Below are 27,935 nucleotides of genomic sequence, written 5' to 3'. Positions count from 1 at the left end.
AATTAAGAGGATTATGGAATTCTGCCACTCCACAGAAATAAGAAACCTTTCTACAAATTCACCTTGCAGTCTTTACAGCAAAGTCCATGTGCGCACACTGCTTCTGCTTTCAAAGTGCAGGTCGTAGCATTACAGCAACGGTTTGTACATTCCTAGATGGAGAGTAAATTAACATTGGACAACTTTAAATAAAAATTGGCTATAAATCAAGAGTAAACATTTTTCTAAAAAGCTTGCTATAGCTCAAACAGAAGTTATGGGTTCGATGCAAGAAATACTGTGAAAGTATATGTAGGTGTTCAAATTAGTTGACCTTTTGGCCTTGAAATCTGTGACCCCATAAGTAACTGTAGTAAACCAGCAAGGGTCATAGAGCTATGCCTATTTACTGACCATCAGGCCCCATATATTATTAACATGTACAATATATGCATGTAAGATTCACCAGTGGTTATAGCTCCACTGAAATCAATGGAGTTCCACTAGTAAGAAGCTGGAGGAATGTAGTGGTGAATTAGGCCCAAATCCTCATTGCCAAATTCTGTCCTCAGCTACGTGTGGGCAGTGACACTGTTGTCAATGAGGCTGCACTGGATCACTGATAACCGAATCTAACCCTAAAGATATCTGACAGTCTCCAAGACATTATAAGAAAAAAAAATGAATCTAGCCAATCCGAATTGTCAGTTATTCGTAGATAGAATAAGAAAAAAAATGAACCTAACCCACCTTAATTGTTAGTTATTTCTAGGTAGAATACTGAACAGATATTGCACTAGTTTAGAGAGTAACTAGAGGCCAAATCCTCAGCTGTGTAAATAAGCATAGTTTTACTGACTTCAGTGGGGCGGTATTGATTTACCCCAGCTGAGAATCTGACACATGGGCTCTATGGTGTCATTAAACATGAGCATTACAGTCCTCCCTTTTAAGAAAGTATCTAATCAGAATTCTGTACTGCAAGGGGATTGGTGGCTGTTATAAAGAATGAGATAATAATATTGTTCAATACTGCTGAGAATGCAAGTGCAATAGTCTTATATCAGAGCTATTCTGATAATAGGGCTTTGTAGAAAATATAAACGGCACTATCACTAACTGATACATTTTCAGTTCATGTTGGTGCATTAGATTGTAGCACTTCCCATGTATGTGGGTTTTTACAAACTTTATTGTCTTAGACTGAAACAATAAAAACTTTAAGAAACTAGTGGATTTGCTTCTGAGAATATAGTCATGAGTTGCAAGCTAAATCACTAGCACTTGAATCACATCTGTCTCAGATCTAAAATAGCAGCAGATGAAACTGCTGTTCAGCAGTGTTAAGTCAGCCTGCCATCTATCCATGCTACAGAATATTCAAAAGTAGGATAGAGGCTATGAATGATATTCCAACCAAAAATCAAAATCCCTCTTGCTAAATTCTAATCACTCACTCCCCTGTTACTCATCATGGTAAAGGGCAGGCAAATAGGTTTTGTGTCTGGGCTGGTAAATTGTCATAATTGTGGTGTTGTTTTTTAAATGCTGGCAAGAGAGTTTTATGATGGAGGAGAGATGGGAAGTCACAAGCCTGGGCTGCTACTTCAAAATATTTCTTGTTCACAGGAACAGAAAAGCGTAGGACTTGGGTTTCTTGGAGTAGGTTTCCTGGCCTATGACAGCATTTCAGCCAAACAAATTACAACTCCTGCATTCCACAAGAGATGTTAGTTACTGATAATACAGACCATCTTGTTATCACAAGGCACCAACATCTCTCATCATTTCTTCCATTGTCTCCAGGACGTGGGGTTTACAATGAACCTCTCTGCTGCCCAAAAGATGTTACAGTACTTTACACGTTTTCTGTGGTCTGTTTCAAAATTGTTTAATTTTTAAAATAAAAGAAGGAAGCAGGTGCTGCAGAATACGCCTGCAGCACATCCTTCAGCTCTCTTTGTACATAAAGCTTTAATGTGGGCCACAACGGGAATGCTGAACGTAACTGGTGTTTTGCATTGACATCAGTCTTAATCAGGATTTCACCTCTTGTCTTAATTGTGGTAACGTAGCAAGGGCTGTAATCAGCTACCCTTAGCTGACCCTTATACTGAGATGCATACTTCTCAATGACTCAATGAATAAGGGTCTCAGAACTTGGTCCTAATGTCCTGGTTAACAGGTCCTGCAGAGCCATAAACTCAAGGTCATTGTGTGATCATCACATAATGCACAAACTTCTTAAACCTGGACATTAAATACACCTCTACTCCTGGAAGAAAAGGAGTACTTGTGGCACCTTAGAGACTAACCAATTTATTTGAGCATAAGCTTTCGTGAGCTACAGCTACATCCGATGAAGTGAGCTGTAGCTCACGAAAGCTTATGCTCAAATAAATTGGTTAGTCTCTAAGGTGCCACAAGTACTCCTTTTCTTTTTGCGAATACAGACTAACACGGCTGTTACTCTGAAACCTCTACTCCTAGGGAAAGCTTTTATGAGCAGAGCAAAGAAAATTGTAGTATGTGATTCTAACACGTTGGACAAACCACTTGCTGTACATAAATATGTTTGCAATGATATTTAATCTTGAAAGTTGATAAAAACAACTATAATGTGCAGCATGCTACAGTCTCATATCCAGAGGTGCACTGTGACTGGTGCCATATAGTATTGCATTAGCACTGGTGTACTGACACTGGTCTAAACGACTTGACTAGTGAAACATTAGCTAATATAACAGATTTGCTGGTACCTCTCAGACTATAGTGGGAGACTGCAAGTTAAATCCATTGTACCTGAGTCACAGTTTTCTAACATATTTAAGAAAACAGAGAAAGAAGAGGCAGATCAAGGTACTATTCAATGGCATTAAGTGGCTTCGACTCTAAAAAGGTGTCACTAACGCTCAAGTAAAAATGAGAAAGATAACTGGATTAGAAAGATATTTGCAAGCTATTGACACTCTAGAGGAGTTAAACAAGAAGATAAGCCTACTTCTTCAATCCTGTTACCCCAAAGAATGAGTGAGCTGTCAGGAAATCCTTATGGGCTGTACAAATTCAATAGACTGTATGGAAAGGCTACAGCAGTCGTTTGCTATTTTAACTGCCCTGGGTCTATTTTGTCAGCAGTTCCATATTTATCAGAGGAGACAAATGCCTCATCTGCTGCTGTGTTCAATTCAGTTAGTCTGGGAGAAGTTCAATATGACCAATGAATATTGAGGCCAAAAGAAGTACGGATATCTGATCAGATATCATTTTAATCCTAGTTTTCTGCATCATCTCTCCTGATTCGAGCAGTCCTTTGACACGTTCACTAAATTAAATTGAATCAGCTTTGAAGTAGCAGTAACCTTTTTGTAAGTAGTGTAGGTTACTTCTGTTAGTAAGGCAACTGAATCAAATGGCAGCAAAGAAAAAATTCAAACCAAAATGGGAAATGTATTGTGCATGACAATGGAAGCAGGTTTTCCTGGGAGCAATGTTTTATGATATTATTTAGTTTATAAAAACAAGTAGCTCCAAATCCAAGGAAATAAATCTCCAGCTAATATATGGTATCTTGAGAAATATCAGTAATTTTAACTAATTTGTGTTGGTTTCAGGTCATTAAGTAGTACTGAAAGGGATTCCCATGTTGCAAATCCCAATAGGAACATGGTTAAAGTTCTCCGGCACTAATCTTAAGAGATACAGGTAGTTTGTAAAACCACACTAATATGACACTTAGGCCTGCCTATTGCACTGCAATCAGACACAATGAAAAGCAGAGTCTAACAGCTATTTTGGGGAGTTTAATTAAGGTTTGAGATTGAGAAATGGAGGAGGAGGAGGAGGAAGGAGAATTTTATTTAATACCCATCAGTCTCAAAAAAGTACTTTGACTAATTTACAAGCACTCTTGCCCTCTTCTCCATAAAAGATTGGTAGCAAGGAGAAAAGCAGTAATTCTAAGAGACAGAGAGAGAGACAGCCTTACTTCGGGTTCCCCACAGTCACACTCCTCTCCATCTTCCACATAGCCATTCCCACACTTCCGTCCACCAAATGATTCCTTAACTTCAGGCAGGTTAAAGAGACACATCCCCACTCCTTTTTCCAGGCTGTTTTCCAGGTCCTTTTTACTGCAGCTGCTGAACATCATGGGGAATGGATAGCTGGGAGAGAGAAAAAGATTGAAAAAGAGGAAGATTAGCATTTTCAGATGACCCCCCTGTACCTCTATGCACAAACAAGCACCAGGCTTTCCATTATTCACCATTCCACACAGAATTCATTGTAGGTTGAACCATCCCAAGAAACATTTTGAGACCAGACTCAATTATTTCCAAGAGAATTTCCATGCTTAACCACCTAACTTATGGATGCAAACAAGACTTGTGCCTGCAAATCAGGAGCTGGATGTCTACATAGCTGATTATGCATGCAAAATTGTGAGTGCTAGTTTAGGCCATCCTGCACCGTCCACAAGTGCAGAATCGTCGGCAGGGCCTTAGGAGCTAGTTTAAGGCCGCTTTGAAAATTTGGCCCAAAATTATAGATTTCACTCTCATTTTAAAGTTACCACATTTTATTAGAGAGAAGTTGTAGGCCCCTTTGCCTTCATCTTGGTGGACTCATGGTTTTCTTAGGGAAATCAAGTGAGAAAAATACCAAGTTATTTAAATACCAAGCCCACTCCTGCAATCCCCACGCAAGCAAAACTCGCCTTGAAGTCAAGGCCTAGGGACCATGGATCTAAGGCAAATTCTGTTCTCATTTTATACCAGGATGGATCCAAAGTAAATACTGAAGCCACCCATATTATGGATTTACACTGGTGCAAAAGCAGAATTTGACTCCCCTGATTACTGGTCATGGGCATGAATATTTTGATTTCCTTTTTAAGATGCTCAAAGGGTGTTAGCACCAAGTCTACAGACATGCTCTGCAATGCTCTGTGCTTTTACTGCAGAGGATTCAAGTCTGCACCCACTGTTGTCAATGGATGTTTTCACTTGATTCAAAGAGAACAGGCCCAGGCCCCTGAGGCCCACTGACTTCAGTGGTACTTGGATCTGGTCACTGGTACATTACTGTGGAAATCATGCTATCACCCTGTAAAGAATGCCAAAGCTCCCTTTCTCCACTGGGACGTGTATGGTTACATTAGATCTGGATTGCAACCAGCTGGCAAATAACATGCAAGCTGTCTTATTTCCCTGAAGACTTTGGACACTATTCACCACCACTCTGCAGTCAGGCAGTAATTCAACATCATGGCAGCACAGGAAGCCAGACTGATGATGACTGGGCTTTGTTCCCTAAATGCTTTCTATCAGTCACATATTATTAAGAACAGGGTATAATCTTAACAGGCAAATAAGATAATAAATGAAAGTCCTATGCTGTTGATTTACAGAATTTAATGAATCAATTGTTATTTCTAATAATGGAGAGTAGAAAGTGTTCTCAGAGCCTGTGAGACCATGCCCAGAGACAGCAGAGAAAGGATCCTTTCTAGTTAAAAAAAAACCCCAGACTGCAACAGTTGTAAATGTAATGGAGGTTTAAGTTCCTATGTTGATTTAGAAAGGTTAATTAGGATCTTACAGTAAGGTGGAGAGTACCTTATACAAAGAATTAATTTGCTCCTATTTAAAATTACCTTTTCACAGATTCTTCTGAAATAAAATAATCAGCTCTCTAGCACAGGATGCAGATGTGCTTCTGAAGAAGAAAATAATTTTCACCGAACACTTATGGGGCTTGACTTGCTAAACTAAACAATGCTGTGGTTCACTGAAACATGACTCTAATAAGCTAACAGGAATCTTCACTTAAGGAATTGGTTTCTGGAAAATGTTAATGTTTAGTAGGATGACAGTGCTGAAGAGAAACTATCAATGTTCAGAGGAGCATGAGAGAGGAGTCAGGCTACTTTTCAGAAGCCTTGGGCTCTTAGGGGAAACAGGGAAGGGATCTGGGGATAATGGGGAAGGAAATGAAGGGAAATTGGGAAACCTTCCTACCCACCCTTGTATAGAACCAGGGGAGATTAGCATAACTGTGGACTCTTGATTGTATGCAGTGTAGTTGTAGCCTTGTGGGTCCCAGGATATTAGAGAAACAAGGTGGGTGAGGTAATATCTTTTATTGGACTGACTTCTGTTTGTGAGAGAGACAAGCTTTTGAGCCACACACAGCTCTCTCAATTCGTGATTCCTGACAACTCTTGGTTTGGTGGGAAAAAGTTGCACAGAACATTCTGTGTATGTGAATGCGAACAGGTAGGCAGACATACAGCATTTTCAAATTCTGGCATAAATGCAAGCATCATACATATGCATGATTCGCAGATTCTGTATGGACCATGTCTAGTTGGCAGCCGGTCTCAAGTGGAGTGCCCCAACGGTCGGTCCTCGGGCCGGTTTTGTTCAATATCTTCATAAATGATCTGGAGGATGGTGTGGATTGCAGCCTCAGCAAGTTTGCAGATGACACTAAACTGGGAGGAGAGGTAGATACGCTGGAGGATAGGGATAGGATACAGAGGGACCTAGACAAATTAGAGGATTGGGCCAAAAGAAATCTGATGAGGTTCAACAAGGACAAGTGCAGAGTCCTGCACTTAGGACGGAAGAATCCCATGCACCGCTACAGACTAGGGACCGAATGGCTCGGCAGCAGTTCTGCAGAAAAGGACCTAGGGGTTACAGTGGACGAGAAGCTAGATATGAGTCAACAGTGTGCCCTTGTTGCCAAGAAGGCCCATGGCATTTTGGGATGTATAAGTAGGGACATTGCCAGCAGATCAAGGGACGTGATTGTTCCCCTCTATTCGACATTGGTGAGGCCTCATCTGGAGTACTGTGTCCAGTTTTGGGCCCCACACTACAAGAAGGTCGTGGAAAAATTGGAAAACGTCCAGCGGAGGGCAACAAAAATGATTAGGGGGCTGGAACACATGACTTATGAGGAGAGGCTGAGGGAACTGGGATTGTTTAGTCTGCGGAAGAGAAGAATGAGGGGAGATTTGATAGCTGCTTTCAACTACCTGAAAGGGGGTTCCAAAGAGGATGGCTCTAGACTGTTCTCAGTGGTAGCAGATGACAGAACGAGGAGTAATGGTCTTAAGTTGCAGTGGGGGAGGTTTAGGTTGGATGTTAGGAAAACGTTTGTCACTAGGAGGGTGGTGAAACACTGGAATGCGTTACCTAGGGAGGTGGTGGAATCTCCTTCCTTAGATATTTTTAAGGTCAGGCTTGACAAAGCCCTGGCTGGGATGATTTAGTTGGGGATTGGTCCTGCTTTGAGCAGGGGGTTGGACTAGATGACCTCCTGAGGTCCCTTCCAACCGTAATATTCTAGGATTCTATGATTTAACTAGGCATGATTCTTGCCTCAAGCTGTGAATATCTGAATACTTGATCCTGCAGTTTTTTGGTAAGGGTTTATTTGAAACCCACCAACGTGAAGAGAGACATAAAGACATATATGTTCAGTCAAAATTTGTTGTGGGAACATAGATAATACATTTTATTTCCTTCTCTGCTGTTTTTGTAAACAGTTTCAACAGCTCAGTAAATTTGCTACAGCAGCATGCTGGTCAAAATTCTGAATATTTAGGGTTATATCTTTCCCTTTATGAATGCCCAGAATTGTTCATATGAATGGAAGGTGCATGTGTCCACCACTGGGAGAACAGAACCCTTATTCTGTACCAAGGACACAATAATGTCATTGTTATTGAATGAGATTTCTTTTCCCCCCCGCCACCCCCCAAAAGTAACTTCAAGCTGTTTCCTATTTTTAAGTAAGAGGCCCATTCATCTTCTGGCTTTTCCTGCTCTTGACACTGATTTCCTCAGCTGACATCAGTAGAGCACGTGTTATTTACGAAAGAAAAGACTAACTTTTTGAAAATAATTGTTCTTCAACCAAGCAATCCAAAAATAAACAAACAATGAGAAAAGCACAGCAACTGGAAACAGAGCATTTGAAAAGTGAATTCACCCATGAAGGGGAGGATCCTACATCCACTGAAGCCACTGGAAATTTTCTGTGGAAGCAGGACTGGTCTCTGACATCACTGACATTCTGATGTAAAGATTTTTCCCATTTCTTTGATGTTACCTCCCCACATGACAGTCATATCATTTGATATTTCTGCTTTTAGGCTATGATGTTTTGGCTCTGTTATTTTTATGCTGTTTCAGCAGCACCATGAGCTACTTGGCGGGGAGGGGGGGATGGAGCAATAACTATCATATGTCAACAGCATTAGGCATGTTATCAGTTTAAACAAATTTAGAGCTTGTGAAAGTTGGTGGGGTAGTCATCATGTGGACTGAAGTCCTCCAGAGAACAGATACAGCAAGCTTCCTCACACCGCTCTGCCAAAATGCTTCAAACCTGACCTAGAGCAACCACTTCTAGACATGAGAAGGTAGTTTGGTCTCCACCTTCCATGCAGTCCTTTATCTGTCTCCTGAAACTTTCAACACAGGTGCCAAATGGGGGTGGTGACAGCTTGTATGGTATCGCAGGCCCTCCCTTTGTAGGAATTCACTTCAGACCATCAGCTCATTTCACAGAGGCCACTAAAGAACTTTCAGAAGGTAACAGCTTTCATAACTACCGTCCTGTGGCAGATTCAGGTTATTGACCTACCGCTAGTAAAATACACCATATAGCTCATTATCCATCACTGAAGCCACTATCATTATATGTTTCTTATATATCTTATTTCACCGCTGTGCAGAGGCCCAGCACAAGGCCAGTTTAAGCACTACTTGAGTCCAACTTATTTTGAGATCCTAAGTGGCATGTAAATGGTACACAGATTTTCTGCATAAGGGTAAATTTTACCCACCATGGATAATTTCAATTCAAACATGCCTGCTGAAGATATACACCCATAGCACCAAAATCATCCCTGATACACCACCACTGGCTTCAGTGGGCTTACGGCAGGGACAAGTTTGGCCCACAACATCTAGCTTTCTTGAATTACCAGCATTCCGTAACAACATCACCCATGTTCCTTTAATACTGAAACTTGGGTGCAGAGTCTCATGAAATTAATGCTCTAGTTCCCATCAGAAGCAAGATGCCATTGTTCACATCTACAAATGAGGCATTCATTTTAGCAAGATGATGCCATTAGTAGTAAGTGATGTGACAGCGCCTGGTTTTGTTCCATTCAGAACATTTTCCATTCATTATTATTTCAAATATTTAAGCCATGTAAATGCCAGCTCTTTTTCTATACATCTACTTTTAAGTTTAGCCCTTGTTGACCTGTTCTTTTCATTAACTACGTGAAGTGGCATCATTGAGAGTGCCCTTTAAGAAACTCAGAATCCTCTGTTAATGCTACCACTGCAGCACACACTACTGCCCTGTACACTCTAGCAGTCAAGAGTCTTTTGCATGAACTCAGAGGTTAACTTGTCCTCTCAATTTCAGGGGTGGACCTGCTAGAACAGGGCTGAGGAATATTGTGGTAGGCACTGTACACAAATACAATAAGAGAGACTGTCCCTCCCCACAGAGCTTACTGTCTGAATAGATAAAAAAGACAAAAGGTGACAGAGAAACCAAAAGGTGAAGCAACTCATACCAGGTCACACAGCAGGTCAGTTGCAGAGCTGGGAGCAGAATCCAGACAGCTTCACTCCTAGTCATGTCCAGTCCGCCAGACCACACTGCCTCTCAGATTGTCCACACCAATGAATACCACAAGAGGCAGTATGGCCTAATGGATAGAGCACTGGCCTGGGACTCAGGAGACCTCTGTTTTATTCTGAGCTCTGCCACCAGCCTGCTGGGTGATCTTGGGCAAGTCACTTCAGGGAATCAAGGAGCTTTTGAAAATCACACTAGATGCCTATATACATCTTTAGGCGCATAAATACTTTGAAAACTCTGGTTCTTCTCCGTATACTTCTGTTTCCCCATTGTAAAACGAGGATAATGATACCTCCTTTGTAAACTGTTTTTAAATAAATGGCTAAAAAGTGCCATATGAGATACTATTATTAAAATATCTTGTAATTCATAGCATGCTGCATAGGAGAAGAAACCCCTGGCTCATGATGACCTGAAGATGATTATTCTTACTCCTTTTTACACTGCCAACCAGCCTTGTAGGACCTCCCTGAGAGATCCTGGCTCCATACAATTTACATTCACAATAAAGATAAGGGAGACCACACCCCAAAAGAGTGGGTAAGAGGAAAGGAAGGCAAGAGTTCCAATGACAGGATCATGAGTTTGTTCTGGTGGTTCTAGGGCCAGGCTGGACCTTGATTCATACCCTCAGAAATCATTAGATTTTCACCACTGAGTCTACCTGAGCTTGGCTGCTCCAGTCCAGACAGCAGAACTTGAGTCCCTTTTCAATCAGTGGCACTCCTAAGCCATCCTCCTGAGGATTGTCCCTGGTAGCTAGTTTCTCACAGACGGGCTCTGCCCAGGGAACATCATGAAGGAGACAGTGGAGACTCCTAGCAAACCTCCCTTGTGTGACCTGCCTCTTGTTACCCATACGGCTCGGGTCCCTATTAAATCTCCCAGACTGAGATGCTGTGAAAAAGCTGCTGAGAGAAAGGCAGGTAGAAGAGCTGCACCAGCATGACCAGTCTTCACTCATCCTTGCCTGACTCCCAACACCATGGCCCATCAGGAGCGGTGTCTCAGAGTCCTGCTTGGGTTGTTGCTAAAGGTTAGATTGGTTAGTGATTCTGTTATATTCTAATCAAACCCACAGCCTCCCAAATTCAAAGTCTCTATCTTCCCCAACCTTTTCCTAGTTGATGTGCCACCTCATTTGAGAAATAATCTCCCTAATTCTGCACCTAGTTTATATTTCTCAGACACTTCCAGGTAGATACACCAGGTGCTAGTGAAGGATCAAACCAAGGGATCAGTTACACCAAGGCAGTTATCAACCCATGATGTGACACCTTGAGTATCCGAGCGGCAGCATATGTATGCATTAGTCACACATTTCTAGAAAAAATTGGCACAGTTCAACCCAGGTGTTACTCTGTTGACTCCACACCTATTTGAGGTCATCAGAGTTATACCAAGATGGCATTTGACCCCATGACTATGGGCTTGATCCTGCCAGATACCACAATGGTGCTGAACACCCTTACTTCCCACTGACTTCACTGTGAGTACACGATGATCAGCATCTCAAAGAATCATTTTTCACCTTCCAGGATCAAGCCCCATCTCGCCTCAGATTCTCCTGGCTTCTCATTTCAGTAAAATGTGATTTTATTTTCCTGTCTTCCTAATCACCAGTGCCTTTAAACTCATGTACTAGTCTGTAACATTTTGAACTTTAGCTGGTTTCCTTTTCAGCAATTTGACGTTAAACAGCTGCACTTGTTCTGAGCAGATTTTTTCCTGTGCTCCATTTATTCTTACAAACCTCCAATCCCCATTACAGGAACATTCAGATTATTATGACTATCACTGCTTAGAATCATATTCTGCAGTGTTTTTATTTCCAGGAATTTTAGAACATTGCCATAACAGTTTTCCTCACCACAATTCCAGTACCTCTATGCTGCTTTTATTCCAGCCCTCTCTCCATCCTCATTGATGTCCACTATTCTAACAATGTTTATACAGAACCTTTCAGGCAGGCACCTGAAGTATTTTACAAACAAACAATCAATTAAAATGTACATCAGCCCTATGAAGGTGGCTTAAATATCACCACCCCCTTTGCAGAGAACAAGCTGAGGAACAATCCTGAGGTTAATTTAGGCCTAAGGGTCAGATTTTTTAAGGTATTTAGATACCTAGCTCCTATTGAAATCAATGGAAGCTAGGTCTTAAATACCTTTAATAATCTATCCCTAAGCGACTTGCCCAAGATCACATAGCAAAAATCAATGTCAGAGATAGAAACAGAATTCAGGATTACGAGGGGCAGATCCTCAGCTGGCATAAAGTGTCCTCGTGCCGCTGACTGCAATAGGGTGTTGATTTCAATGGAGTTAGGACGACTTAAACTGGCTGAGGACCCGCTTCCAAACACGCAAACTCCTGACCCACTACACAACATTCCCTTTCAGTAAAACAATCATCTGCTTGGGTTTGGTTTAGCTTTCAAGACATTAATGTTCTTTTAATCTTTCCAACCTAACTTTTTAAGGCCTCCTTTGAGATGTCTAAACATAGCAAATACAGTTTTATCCTGCTATTACACAGCATCTCTCAGACTCCAAGTGTCCTGTATAGCATCTTATGGTAAAGAATTAAATAAGCACAGGGAATGTAGCAGCCGTCATGCACTAAGCAGCAGGTAAAACCCAACCTTATCTGATATCTAAACAAGTGTTTAAATACTATAGATTTTCATCATTGACATTACATCTGCCTTTGTATAACTCAAGTTTTCACAGAAATGTCTCAAGTTAGACCAGTGCCAGATGGGGGATGTTATGTCTCAATCTTCCATTTAAATGATGGATCCATTTATGTATTTTTAAAAGAAATCAGAATCATTTAATTAAAGTAGATCCCACAAGTCTAATGCAAGCAAACAGCTTGAAGATTAGGGGCCAGATCCTGCTGGGTATTAAGGCAGCTTTATGTGGCTCAAGCAGTGTAGAGCATTCCTAAAGAGGCGTACCTGGACGCTGGAGAAGCATGCGGTTCTGCAGAGCCCCCCTCCTATACAATCTCACTGCCCGTGACAGGCAAAGGGGACGTGGCTGGGAAAAGGGGGATAGCTGGAGCATGCCTGCACTCCACTGATTCCTGGCTGCTGCAATGGCCCTTGAGGCTATTGACAGGTGGCATAAATTAGAACAACCTGCTGGGGACTGACCCAGCAGCCAACCAATCCCAGGAGTGGTTGGGGATAGGAGGCATCTTTCCGCTATCCCTCTTCAGCTGAATGGAGAGGATTTGGCTAAAGGGATAGAGCTTTTTCTATTATATAGTATTAAAATATGAATTTTGCTTCAAAAGAAACCCAATGTGTGACAACTCACACTTATTTTCTAGCCTATTTTTTACTTTTTCTCTCCTTTATAGTTTTAATCCCTAGAGCATCAATAAAGTAGAGCACGAAATTGGGCCATATTGTTACACATGACATCAAAGCTCTCACTTGTATAGTTCATGGTCAGTGGTTTAAAAGCAAGCCTAGATTTCTTGTATAGCTTTTGGCATGTTCTTTACAATGTAGCTTTTACACTCCCAATATGTAATTGTGAAGGTCAGGCTAGTGGCTAATTGAATTGCTATGTGGCGATAACAGCTTGCTGTGTTACAATGAAATTTCCAGGATTAAAAAAAGAAAGCCTTTTCACCGAAATGTTTAAATTTCACACATAAATGCTTAAGGTTTATTTGAATTGGGCCCTCGTAATTCTGAAGATTCCCAGTCTACATTCAAATAATATTCACCTCAGGTGCCTAGACTGGATTGCCAGAACCTCTGGTAGATTTGTCCTCTGCTGAAATACTCAGGGTGAGAATTTAACTACCAGAAATATTCTGAAGGGCAGATTTAGAAAGCTGAATGCAAGACTTCCCTGTAGAAAGTAGTAATGAAACATGGTTCGATGATTCTGAAAAATACTTTCGGCAGAGGAACAACACTTATGGTTTTGTACAGTATACACTCTCACGGCTTAATATTTTTGCAGTCACAAAACTGCCAAGTAAAACATTATTAGAAGTTACTTTTACTTTGACAAATGTACAGTCAGAAAAGTTTTTTCTTGTTGAGAGGCCTATTGTGATTTTCATTCCTGTATTCCGGAGGTGAAGCAATATTAACCAATTTATCAATCTTGACAGTATTCTAACTGTATTCTGGAGTTATCTGCCTTGCAAAAGCTCTACGGGAATTGTGCTTAAACAACTGTTTTTCCTGTTGGAAACCAGACAGCCAGGGAAAGTAGCTATAATCAGTTTGAATTCACCTCTGGCTCATCATTTGCTCTGTTTCCTTTTAGCCTGCTACCACATTAATAAAAATTTACCAGATTGCTGAGAGTTCAGGTTACACAGTTTACTATTTAGTACTTGATGTTAATCCAATGCTGACTACAGAAAAAATTAAAGAGGGAACGAATACTAGAGAAAGGGATGAAAAGGCCAGACCAATGGTGATGCTAGGGTAAGGAGAAACATGGTAGTAGTTACATTGTGCCCTGTAATGATTACCAGCATCTGAGGAAATTGTAGATAAGAAGCGAAACTAGATTACTCTCTGTTTAAATTTGTTGCACAAAACGGAACATCCTCCACAAGTGATAAGTGAATGAAGATACATGACTAATGCTGCTGTTCAAAATACACAGCTGACATTCTGTTTCCTACTGATTTTTTGGTTAGATTACAGGGACCCTGTCTGGAATGGCTTACAAGTATCTCAGAGAAGTACCAGGTCTGTATTGCCTGATGATGGAATTTCATTAGCTCATGACACGATTTCAGGACTCTGACTTTTTAAAAAATACATTTATAATGTGGTTTTGTCCTTTGATGGACTATGGAAATGATTTTTAATACCAGATAGTGGGAGCAGATTGGGTACCAAGGCAAAATTGAATGTAGGGAGCTGGGGATCACTAACTGATTACGTCAGCCCCCAGAAAGGCTGATCAGGGATGGACCCAGGATGATACAGTAGAATCGCCAAACAGTAGGATTACCAAACCCAGTTAATTGCCAACAAACCAAAATAAATTCATGAAATTTATACCCAAACATAAATATATTCATTCCCTGTTTCCAGTCCTTTATGTGTATACTGTAGTATCACTGCTAAAAGCTTATTTTGTTAGCTGTTAGCAGTGATGCAACTCAGCCCCATAGCTTTAAAGAATTTGAAGTGGCCCTTACTTTTGACCTTAAAATGATGGAGGAGTGCTTCCAGAAATGGTGCCTGAGACCAAATCTGGACAAATCGGTAGTCTCTGCTTTCCACCTTGACATTAGAATTGCACAGTACATTCTATCGAGTTTTGTGGTGAAACTGTGCGTTATGACCCAAAGCTAACATATCTCGGTGTCATTCTTGACCGCACATTGACCTTTCATGATCACTTCAAGAAAGTAGCCTCTAAAGTGAAGTCTCACGTCAAATTATTCAAAAGTTAGTGGGAAAAAAGCTGAGAATCAATGGCTCTGTCCTATGAATGTTGGCCTTGGCCCTGGGTGTAGTCAGTTGCAGAGTACTGTGCACTAGTGTGGACAAGAAATTGCCATAATCAACTTGTGGACAGGCAGCTGCATCAGACCATGTGAATCATCATAGGAACTTTAAAATCAACACCTCTCCCGTGAGTTTCTGTATTAGCAAACATCGAACCTCCATCTACCCATCAAGATATAGCTACATCACAAGAATTTAAACATACCAAAGACTACCCCGAACTTCCCATCTGGCAGGTTATGGATAACGTACCTCAACAACACCTGAAATCACGAAAACCACTGTGGGCCACACACAACCAGCTCATGTCTCTGTGTCTGGCCAGGGAATGGCGAAAGTGTCTGAACCTCATCTACCATTCCAAATTAGCACATTATTACTGACCCAACAAGCCATCTTCCTGGTTTTGACCTGACATGCAGATTTTGGAGCACACTGAACTACATCTGAACAAACCCTGGAAGATGCAGCTACTTGATGCACAAGTTGAAAATCAAAGGCTCCCCTTTGTGCGACTGTGGTGAGAACATCCAAACCATTGAACCCATCATAACACAGTGTTCCAAATAAGCACTCAAAGGTGAACTGGATGATACCCACAACATCACAGAGGAGGTTTTGAAATGGCTTGTGGCAACTGCATCTGTAGAATGTTGCTCTGCTGATGCCATATGTGGGTCCATGTGAGAGACTGCTAATAGCACTGGGTTCTGAAAAGCATAGGAAACTTCAAAGATAATGCCGGATGACTGATGTTGATTGATTGATGTTGCTAGTTAGACTCAAGGGTTAAGTGCAGAAGAAATTACTATGGCCATCTAGTCTGCATAAGGGAAGCCACAGTATTTCTCTAAGTAATTCCTGAATCAAGCCCATTTCTTCTGGTTGAGCTTGAGCAAATGTCCCTAAAAGAGAGAGATGTACATTCTACTGATAGCACCAAATGCAAGAGAGGGCTACTTCAAACTCAGCCCTGAGAAAGGACTGGTTGGTTGATGTTTTTGGGCTTGAGCCTGGCCTTTGGATCAGTTGATCATCTGATAGCCTGAGGGGACAGGGAAGGGGCAGGACTTCCTGAAGAGGGAACCTGCTCCATCCATGAAGAGAAGGAGAGTGACCTGCTGTGAATTTAAAGAAAATCTATGGACAGAGAGGACTGGGGAAGGACATCTCAACACAAGGCAGGTGAAAAAGCCTGGTTGAAGTTACCTGCAGTGAGAGACAGGAACAGAAGCCTTAAGAGGAAGAGGCTTGAGGACATGCCAGTCAGCAGGACCTGGGTTTTGGGAAGGAACTCTTGAGCCCAGCCAGGGGCTGAACAAATTGTAGAGTTGAAGGAAGACTTGTTTTCAGTTGACACTTGAACTACAATGTTCTCTTAATAAACCAGACCCCAAGAAGGCACGTTATTTGACTAGCAAATGACTTCATGCAGTTTTTGAGAAGATCAAGAAGGGGAAAATAAGAGAGCAGCAGTGGGAGATACGAGACCGGGTCATCTTAGCAGCAACCAACTTACCTCTAGAGTGAGCTCTCTCTCTCTCTGTGTGTGCGCAGAATGGGAGGCTGCATGGACTAGCCCTGCCTGCCCAATACCATGGGTACAAACTTGAGCAGTTAGATCAAAGCTAGTTTGGTATGTCCACACATGCTAAAATCAACCCTCCCCATTTCAGTGCAGATGTACCTTAAGAGGAGAAGAGTGAACCCAGTTGAGATCAATCCCATCAGGGTCCTCAGGCGAGCCAACAAAACCTTGCATTCAAAAGGAATCCAATGCTGCTGATAGATCTAAAGAGGATCAGTATGGACACCTGGGGTGAAATCTTGATCTCACTGGAGACAAGGTGAGTTTTGTTATTGACTTCAATGGAGCCAGGATTTCACACCTGGACGTTTATCCATTGCCAAGAGGATATTACTGACCAAGATTAGTGCAGTCTCCATAGCAAAAGAGATCAGGGAAACCTGAGAATTCTATTGGATGCCAGAGTTGTTTTGCCACTGTATTCTCAGTAGTTTTGTCCAAAAAGGGGAGGTCATTTTTATTCTGTACCATCCATTTAAATAGCTGAAATGGAAAACTCTCGCATTTCTGCAATTAGTAAACTACTGTGAGTGCACACTGAGTTCGACAATACTTTGCCATTAGAAAAAAAAAAGACCCTTGTGCTACTTTGCAGGCTGTAATTGTTCGGGTAAAACAAACATCTCTCTCAAATTTTTGAAGTTTTTGTCCCATCCCTCCCAGACATGATGGACTCTGATTCTCATGACAGCTGTAGCAAAAATGCAGCCTTAAGCATCATTTAATTATAAAAAGAAAAAGAGTACTTGTGGCACCTTAGAGACTAACCAATAAATTGGTTAGTCTCTAAGGTGCCACAAGTACTCCTTTTCTTTTTGCGAAACTAACACGGCTGTTACTCTGAAACCTGTCATTTAATTATAGTGATTCAGACATCCAAGTCAACATCAACTCCTTAAGTGATTCAGGGCATACAGCATATGCCCAACAAAGGAGCATTCAAGTGACCTTAGGATATAACCTTTAGGGTAAATATCCACTGACACATAGGGAATTTGGCATTCATCAACCAATTAACAATAGAAATTGTGTGCTTAATTCTCCATGCACTTCACTGCATATTTACCCCTGCAGATTGAAATGTTCCACTGATGAAATGTAAAGCCAAGACAAAGGTAAATGGAAATGTCTTTATATGATTTGTTCATATGGGTCACAGCACTAGGGGAAAAGGTGTTCCTAACAGAGCTATATTCTGTATTTACACTATATTGACAAGACAAAATGTAGTTATACTCTTACATGCTAGTGTCTCTGCTAGCAAAACAGTACAGATTTGGTTACATTAGGGTGACCAGATGTCCCTAAATTATCAGGAATGTCCCGATATTAGGGGCTTTGTCTTATACATACAACTTAACCCCCCACCCCCTGAAAAAAAGAGTTCTGATTTTTTACACTTGCTATCTTGTCACCCTAGGTTATATTCATGAGGTGGACAACATGATTTGTTCTTAAACATTTCTTGTAAACAACTAGAACAAAATAAAATGTGTTTTCATTTGAAAAGTAATGTTTGTCCATGTCAAGGCAATTATAGAAAATGGCTGCTGTAACTCTGAATATGATCTGGTTCTGGATAAATCTGGTTCTGATCAGGAATGCACCACAAAAGTAAGATATTAGGGTCTCTAGAAGCACAAATTTTGTCTACTAAACTGTTTAAAAAAAAACATACCAAAAACACAGCACTGTTTTAATTGTTAATAGTGACAAACTGCTGAGGAGGGCTGGAAAATTTACAGCCAGTTATAACTAATGCTACTAACACTTGAACTGTGATCTTTCTCCCCCCCCAAAACAATTAAATGTATCTGTAATATATCTGAATTATTAATAAAGGATGCCAAATGAGCACTGATAGTCTCCTAGCTGCACACAGGGACTTTCTGGAAGCTAAATGAAATGCTGACATATGTCTGTTCTGTAATCTCATGGTTGTTTCCTACTAAAGGAAGAACTGGAATGCAATGTACTAAATTACTAGGGCATAAGGATATGTTGCTTAGGTTTTTAAAAAAGCAGTTGTACTGCTGGCAAAACAGAGCTAGTTCTGTCACAAGCAATTTATTACATCAGTAATTCAACTTTTTTTTTTTTAAATAAAGTCTGCCTCTGTGCAGAGCTCAGCTAGCACTGGGCTGGAGACAAACAGCTCCAGAGTTTAATTAGGGTCTGTTTACATCTACGAGATAATTTCATTTTCTTCAAATGGTTAAAGATATCATTCCAGATGGGTCCGCTGACTCTGCAATTTAACATCCTTCTGATCTTAGAGTCTATGAGTCTGTAAACAGCAGGTTTGAGAAATGCAAAGCAAAGTCTGTTCAACTGAAAGCAATCCAAGGGAGGTCAGGAAATTCAGAGTTAACTCAGTGTTTGACTTGCCCTATGGTGACTAGGTTCTAAAAGGTCTCTGGAATAAGAAGGGGAGAATCAATTTGCATAAAATAAAAAATCCTTCCTGCCGACCCCCATACTCCCTGATCTCTGTCCCACTTCCATCATGACTCTTTGCTTGTTTTAGCACTAAACCTCAGACCAACTTTTTTTTTTAAAACTTTTCTGTAGTGTTGGGATAAATGGTTTTTCACTTCCAGATTCAAGCTGAGATTGGTACCAGAGCCAAAACGCTGTTCTCATGGCACATCTGGCTGAGACCAGGAGCCAGCTTGCTGGAAATCTCATGAGAGAGAATGTTTTCACAGCTCAGAAATGGGATTGTGTTGGAACACCTAATACATAGAATGGTTAAGCATAGGCTTAAGCTTTTCTAGATTGTTGTTAATGGGTTTTAATTTAAATGTTTTATCGTTAATAGTGTACTTTTTGGATTTAATTTCTTTTGTTCTATGTCAGTCATAAAAACAAAAGCAAAACAAAAAACAGATGACAAAATAACAAAGCTCCCCAAACTTTTGTGAGGTTTGACACTACTGAGCAGAATGGATCCTCCAGAGACCTTAATCAACCATTTATCATGCAAATATATATTTAGATGAGTTATAAAATCTGTATTATTACCAGACTTCCTTTGATATGCTTTCTTAAAACTCATTAACACTAATAGGCAATACACAAGAGGTGGGAACAGACCCCTCCCCCAACACATTATCGAAAAAAGAGAAAACAAAAAGAAATTCACACAATGACAGTGAATTTGACATTCAGATAGTTCATCTGGCAGACATGCAGCCTTTATAATTCACATTACTAAGACTGTCCATGGCATTGTTTTTAAGAGAATAAGTGTAATAATTAGCAATGTGAAGCCTTAGTGACCATGGCTGGAATTTTCAAAAGGGCTCACCTTCCATTTAAGAATCTAAATAAATGGCCAGAAAAGGTCAGCAAAGTAGGTGCATGTTGGGTGCTGAGCTCTTTTGAAAATATGGTCCTAAGTGTCATTATGGGAGCTACTGGGTTCAGAGAACTTTCGCAAATCTGGCCCCAATGGCAGGTATTGAGCACTTTCAAATCTGGCTTTTAATAAAAGCATAGGATGACCCAGTTTAAAAAAAGAGAACAAAAAGTATGAGAATTATCAATGCAAAAATGTGGGAAGGTTTGGAAAAAAAAGTGAAAGTAAATTATTAAAAATTGCAAGTCAGAGGCGCACAGAAAACATTACAACAAACTGCACTAATAATCAGCTTGCTAGAATGTAGGTTAGATGTATGCACATCAACCACAACCAATTTCTCCTCAGTAGCAGCAATACAGACGTGCAACTAATGGTAAAAAAGAAAGAATAATATAGGGCCCAATGTTCAAACTTGGACACCCAAGTTAAGGCATCCAAAGAGGCATTGCGATCCCTCTGTGCTACAGCAGCTTAACTCAACTGTTTTTCAGTCATATGGGAACTGCCCCTTGACAAACAAAACAAAACAAAAAAATCCCACTCTTTCAAAATGCACAAAAGGGTTACATTTTCAAAACAACTCTACTTCTAAGCCAGAGCAAATTTTTCTAGATCTAATACAACTTGGACAATTGGGTTGACGGTATAAAGAAATCACAGACAGTATGTTGCAAATGGGAAACCTGTATTCATGAAATCTTCATAGCAAAGTCTGTTTTAGCCTCTCATGGGGGGAAAAAAAAAAAAGGAGTTGTGGACACCTGGCAGTATCAACACAGAAACGCAATTATGTTTTCACGTTAAAATTTTATTTAGCCTTAATTGTAACTAATGTACCCCAGCTCTGACTGAGGAACATCCAATTGTGCCTAGAGGAAATTAGAACATACTTTGTAAAAGTAATGCTCTTTTAAAACAGCATTTTAAAGAATCCCTCGATAGCTTTCTTTTTTCTTTTAACAAAATCGAGACTGAGCCAATTAAATTAATTTGGGAGGGTAACTAAATAGATTCTAACCAGGTAATATTTTAATCTTGTCCAGGTTACACCATCTGCTCCTTCCCCTTAGTCATTTTCTTTCTCATCTAACTGCAAAAGGTTTCAATTTTAGTTAAAAATGTGTTGATGATGGGGGGGATGCTTTTATGATTTTTCTAAAAAGTTTTCTCCAAACCTCAGCAGTAAATGAATGTGCAATCAACATATTTTTTCCAACCTCAGGTAGAATTTCTACTGAGTGCTAACTTGTTTCATATTCTCCATATTCTTCTCCTCCTTCCCCCCCCCCCAAAAAGTCAATAATTAAAGTGAGATGAAAGGCAATTAATCAAAATTAGTCATGTCCTACTGAGAGGAACAGTCCTGCTAAAATCCTGTAAACTAATTAACAATAGCCAAGAGGTTAACGAAGAGTTGGTTCCCATTCCATTTTCCTTTTTTTCTTCACTGAGTTTATGACCATGGCACAAGTAACCAGATTCTCTAGGCCACAACCCATTTAATACAGCAATGTGCCCAGCCAACACTCAACAGTATACCGTCATCAGAGAATCATAGTGTCTGAGTCTCCACTTCCTTGTACCCTGTGTAGTCATCTAGATCCACACCAGGTGGCTTTACAATGTTACCATATAAGAAAGGTAGCATTTTCCACCCAGTTTACATTCTCTCTGTAAAGGTGCAAATGAGCTATAAAGAATCAGACTTTTGGAGAGAAATTCATGGTATTGCTACTGCCACTTTATGCTGCCACAGGTGGCATAATTAACTCTCTACCCCCTTCAAACGTGCTCCCCCACTGCAGGGGGTGTGCCAGAGGTGCATCATGGTGGGAAATGAGGCTGGGGCAGCTATTTCCTAGTGGTGCAACCCTAGGTAGTACATTGGCCTCCATATGGACACAGGCATGAACAGTGCCTGGAACAGAAAGAGGGAAAAGGCCTGTTAAGGATATCCAGTCCAATTCCCTGCTAATGCAGAATTGTTTCCTACAGCATATTTAACAGTGTTTTGTCCCATTTTCTTTTTTTCAAATTTCCAAAATCTGGGGATTCACGCAGTCCCATTGGGAGACAAAGCCATAGATGCATACAGCTCATTGATTGCCCCCTTTCTTAATTTCATCCTTTTCTCCTTGCTATACCCTTGTGTACAACCCTAAAGCATCCCTGGCCCTCTTTGACATTATACCATTCAGATAGGGGTGTGGTGTACACTTATTTCCCATTAGCCAGGCTACATATACATACCCCCTTCAATTCTTCCTCCTCCTCACAAGCCAATCACTCCAGCCTCCTGATCATCTTCATTGCTCTTCTCTGAATCACTTCCTAGCATTTATTTATTAAGTAAAGCTCAGCTCATAACACAGAGGAGCTGATTAAAACTTGGTTCATTGATTTTCAGGATTCAGCACCAGACAATGGCAGCAGCTCCCCTGAAAATTCTCTAGCACAACTCTTTCCTCCCACTGTGGCTACTATTGTACAGGGCAGGTACAAATTGCTGGAGGATTCTCTGCTCCTTGAAGTCTTTAAACCATGATTTGAGGATTTCAATAGCTCAGACATAGGTGAGGTTTTTCGCACGAGTGGGTGGGTGAGATTCTGTGGCCTGCGTTGTGCAGGAGGTCAGACTAGATGATCATAATGGTCCCTTCTGACCTTAGTATCTATGAATCTATGAAATTGATAAACTAAACAGTAATAAGTTACCACGACCAGATAGTATTCACCCAAGAGTTCTGAAGGAACTCAAATGTGAAACTGCAGAACTACTAACTGTACTCTGTAACCCATTATTTAAATCAGCTTCTGTACCATATGACTGGAGGATAGCTAATGTGATGCCAATTTTTAAAAAGGTCTCCAGAGGTGATCCCGGCATTTACAGGCCAGTAAGCCCGACTTCAGTACCGGGCAAACTGGTTGAAATTATAATAAAGAACAAAATTGTAAGACACATACATGAACATAATTTGTTGGGGAAGAGTCAACATAGTTTTTGTAAAGGGAAATCATGCCTCACCAATCTACTAGAATTCTTCGAGGGGGTCAACAAGCATGTGGACAAGGGGATCCAGTGGATATAGAGTACTCAGATTTGCAGAAAGCCTTTGATAATGTCCCTCACCAAAGGCTCTTAAGCAAAATAAGATGTCATGGGATAAGAGGGAAGGTCTTCTCATGGAATGGTAACTGGTTAAAAGATAGGAAACAAGGGTAGTAATAAATGATCAGTTTTCAGAATGGAGAGAGGTAAATAGTGGTGTGCCCCAGGGATCTGTACTGGGCCCAGTCCTATTCAACCTATTCATAAATGATCTGGAAAAAGGGACAAACAGTGAAGTGGTAAAATTTGCAGATGATACAAAACTACTCAAGATAGTTAAGTCCCAGACAGACTGCAAAGAGCTACAAAAGAATCTCTCAAAACTGGGTGACGGGGAACAAAATGGCAGATGAAATTCAATGTTGATAAATGCAAAGTAATGCACATGGGAAAACATAATCCCAACTACACATATAAAATGATGGGAGCTAAATTAGCAGTTACTACTCAAGAAAGAGATCTTGGAGTCATTGTGGATAGCTCTCTGAAAACAACCATTCAATGTACGGCGGCAGTCAAAAAAGTGAACAGAATGTTGAGAATCATTAAGGAAGGGATAGATAATAAGATAGAAAATATCATGTTGCCTCTATATAAATCCATGGTACGCCCACATCTCGAATACTGTGGGCTGATGTGGTCACCCTATCGCAAAAAAGATATATTGGAATTGGAAAAGGTTCAGAAAAGGGCAACAAAAATGATTAGGGGTATGGAATGGCTTCCATATGAGAAGAGACTAGTAAGAGTGGGACTTTTCAGCTTTGAAAAGAGACAACTAAGAGGGGATATGATTGAGGTCTATAAAATCATGACTGGTGTGAAGAAAATAAATAAGGAAGTGTTATTTACTCCTTCTCATAACACAAGAACTAAGGGCCACCAAATGAAAATTAATAGGCAGCAGGTTTAAAACAAACAAAAGGAAGTATTTCTTCACATAATGCACAGTCAACCTATGGAACTCTTTGCCAGAGGACGTTGTGAAGGCCATGACTATAACATGGTTCAAAAAAGAACTAGTTATATTCATGAAGGATAGGTCCATCAATGGCTATTAGCCAGAATGGGCAGGGATGGTGTCCCTAGCCTGTTTGCCAGAAGCTGCGAATGGGCGACAGGAGAAGGATCACTTGATGATTACCTGTTCTGTTTATTCCCTCTGGGGCACCTGGCATTGGCCACTGTCGGAAGACAGGTTACTGGGCTAGATGGACTTTTGGTCTGACCCAGTATGGCCGTTCTTATGTACTAACCAGCTGCATGAAGGTTCTCAATTCCCACTTGTACGCTCTGTGGTGAATGCAAAAATGCAGTAAGGTTAGTACGGATTGCTGAAGTGGCTAGTTTGCTGCGCATGCCAGCTTTCTTTGCCAGCTGTAAAGGCTGTTTATGCCTTATTCTTGATGCTCAAGACATTTCTAGGAGAATAGGACTTATTTTATCGTAAAGTTACTTGGATAGGAAATAAAGTACACGGTGGACTGGGGGGCAGACTTTAAGGAGATCTTTACCTCTTCTACAGCAGGACACGAAGAGGACTGGATCATAGCCTTGAAGGCGGCCACTTTTTAGACCCCCCCCTTTCTGTCATTGAAATGTTACCACAATGACCCCCTCCTTCTGTATCTAGGAGAAAGGTGGGTCTGCTGCGTAAGGCCAAACACAGACACATCAAGGAATATGAACTATAAAATGCTTTTCTCTTCAAACTGATACTTATGCCTCTGGGATTAAAGTTGTTAAGAAGATAAAATGTACATGGAATACAGGAATGGCCCCACAGTTAGTTCTATCCCTTTGGCTCCAGCTCATTCTTGTTATGTCCAGCACTCATTAAGACTCTAGATCTGACATGTGGGCTTTTCACCATTCTTCCTCTCTCAAAAAGAGTTTAAATTCAAAAGAACTAAAAGAGGCAAAAAAGTATAATCAAAAGACAAGGTTAGAAAGGAAATTGTGCCTTATTAAACACTTTTTTGTTGATACAATTTATTTATCACAAAAGCCCCACTCTTGTACTGTGATGTATGTTTTTGCTAGATGATATTTGAATCTCTGGAGCAGCAGAGGGACCATGTTGCTCTTTTGATCCATAATTCTATATGAAATATTATGCCAAATATACTTTGCTAAAGTGTTTGACTCTTTAAAGCATTTCTTGCTCATACAAAAGTGGCATACACATCTTTCAGGTACCTTTTAAGACTAAAAGCTACAGGAAGCTCATTAATGGATAGATCCAACAGAGTTTAGGTTCCTGATCCCAGGAGGCTGCTTCCACTAAGTAATAATTTCCAAGACAAGTTTTTAATGTTAAATTCTTCAAAGAAAGAAGATGGCAATAATTAATGAAATCATTTTAAAATGAAAAAAACCTCAAACGTTTTCCTTCATTACAGAACCACATTAGTGACTCCAAAATTAAGGCTGCAGGAGCCTGTCCATTCCAACCTATGTTTTTCCTACCCTGTATAGATCTTGAATAAAGACTTCTTCAGGGCTGATCCTATTTTAAAGCTTAATCTCAACCTGAGGGAGTTTTTTCTTCTTTTATAGTTTTGTAACACCCTGCTTAAACTAACAGAAATTAGAGGGCATGGATGGGAAGAGAATACATATACTGGAAGCAGAGACTGCCTTAGGAATGTATTGGGGCTTCTTTATATCCTCTTTCTTTTGATGTTTCTACTGTTCCTAGAACGTTTTCCAGGTAGGGAACATTCACCTAGCATTTTCTCAACTGATCACACTCTTAGCCTCCAAGCCTGCAAACATTTCAGGGTTCAGCGAGTAACCTACATATAAGAATAGTCCCAGAGATTATATATTTTGGTAAATATTCAGACTGGTAATTTTAGACTAACAAAATATTGTTCGAATTCTTTTATAAGAGTGCAAAGTATATCTCCTGGAATGTTTATTACAGACAGGCAGCAGCTACTTCGTAGTTAAGCTTGAAGGTGAAGACAGAGGCTAAATATTCCCATTGTAAGTCAATAACCTTTCCCCAAAAGAAACTGATCTCCCTGGAGCAAGCTCCTGGCTAAGTGGCAAGGCACTCTGGCAGGTTGGGCCTCTAGACTACAAGGTGCAGTGCCCAGACAAATAAAAACAAAGACACATTTTTCATATTAATTTGCAAAAACCCTGGAGGGCTCAGCAGGGTGTTTTCATTCCCTCAGAGGATGGTGCGGAGGATTTAGGACCCAGATTCCTGAACCTGCAAGTGTTGAGAATGTAGCTCTAGGGCTGCAGCTAACTATGGCACAGTGAGGGAAAATGGATAAACTCCGGAAGGTATTTAAGGACATATTCTCATTGCTACAAGGGTGGACCGCCCTTATAGTAAGAGGAGCCAAGCTGGCACAGAAATCCTACTGAATATCATAAGGGGTGAAGAAGGTACTGATTTAGGAAGTTGAATTAATGTTGAGACTGGGGGTAATCAAGGAATCGTTTAACCCTTGGTAGTCCTGCTCCTGAAAATCTAGGGAGGCATCTGTTTCTGTGTGGACTTCAGACAGGTAAATGCCATTTCCTGCTTTGATGTCTTCCCTATGCTGCGGGTGGATGATTTACGAGAGTGTCTTAGCCAGACCCCATATATTACTATTTTAGATCTGACCAAATTCCTCTTAGATCTGGCAGATTCCTCTTTCCTCCTCACTCTCAGGAAAACACAGCTTTTGCTATCTCAATAGGCTTGTTCCACTTTGTCCACTTTCCACCATGACTTTGGGTTACATGGGGCCCAGCCATCTTCCAGAAGTTGATAGAGCAGGTATTACGATCTCACCATTGTTATGCAGTGGCACTTCTAGAAGATGTTGTGGTCTACCGCCAAGAGTGGTTTATTCACCTCTAAAATCTGGCTGCAATATTGCAGTCCTCCATGAGGTCAATCTCACAGTAAATCCCGAAAAAGTGCCAGGTGGGCAAGCAAGAAACCAAGGTAGAGACAATGGGTAGTACTCCCATCCCAAAGACTAAAAACAGTGGTGTGGTCCTTTTTAGTCGTAGCCAGCTACTAAGATGATTTTTTCTGGAACTTCACTGTAGTGCCCCTGACAGATCTTGCCAAGACATCAATCCTGCGGCAGGTCACCAATGTGACTGGGCCTTCCAGGGAAAAAGTAAACCGGATCCGCTCGGATTTCTGAATGTCACATCTCTTCCTAGGGTTGAGTTTGTGTGTACTCTGGTTTCTGACAATTGTTCTCAGTTTTCCTCCTCTCTCTCCTAACTCCAAAATGCCTTGTTTTAGAAACATGCACTTAGTCCTCCAGGGACTTAGAAATCAGAATGTTATTACTATTAAAAGCCTTTGGGCCAGCTCCTCGGGGAAGCATGGAGGAAAGGGGGTTGTGATCCATGTCTGGTGGGCCATTGTTGCTGGCATAATTTAGAACTGAAGTATGGTTGGAGAAACTAGCCTCTAGATGGCCTCAAGATTAGGGGAGCAGAAAGGTGGCTCTGAGACACCTATTCTCTACATGTTCCGTGACCTGACCTTTTATCATGTCATAGCATGGTTATATGGTGTCTAAAGAGACCTTTCACTTCACTCAGTGCTTATCATGCATCCCGGGAAGAACAAATGAAAGAAGCTGGATGAATAAAAAAAGAAGGTTTTAGTAGTTTAAATAATCTGGCTCTTCTCTAATTTTCAACCTCCCATAGTCTCCCTCTGAACAGACCCCCA

The 27,935-nt window shown here is 40.8% G+C and overlaps 1 protein-coding gene across 3 annotated transcripts in view; it reads right to left on the bottom strand.

The window, feature by feature from the left end:
* ADAM12 (ADAM metallopeptidase domain 12) overlaps nucleotides 1-27,935 on the bottom strand; it is a 345,625-nt gene that overhangs the window by 45,122 nt on the left and 272,568 nt on the right. For 2 of the 3 annotated variants that reach the window (XM_074959167.1, XM_074959165.1), the window contains 2 exons: nucleotides 3,968-4,145; nucleotides 63-152 (listed from right to left, as the gene is read on the bottom strand). In XM_074959167.1, the coding sequence (XP_074815268.1) occupies nucleotides 63-152; nucleotides 3,968-4,145 (268 nt within the window). The remainder of the gene's footprint in view (nucleotides 1-62; nucleotides 153-3,967; nucleotides 4,146-27,935) is intronic. The other variant, XM_074959168.1, reaches the window with a different exon arrangement.

The sequence above is a fragment of the Natator depressus genome, chromosome 7 (assembly GCF_965152275.1).
Source record: "Natator depressus isolate rNatDep1 chromosome 7, rNatDep2.hap1, whole genome shotgun sequence".
NCBI classification, from domain to species: domain Eukaryota; kingdom Metazoa; phylum Chordata; order Testudines; family Cheloniidae; genus Natator; species Natator depressus.
Note: the sequence above shows the minus strand (reverse complement) of the source record. Positions and strands in the feature narration are given on the sequence as shown.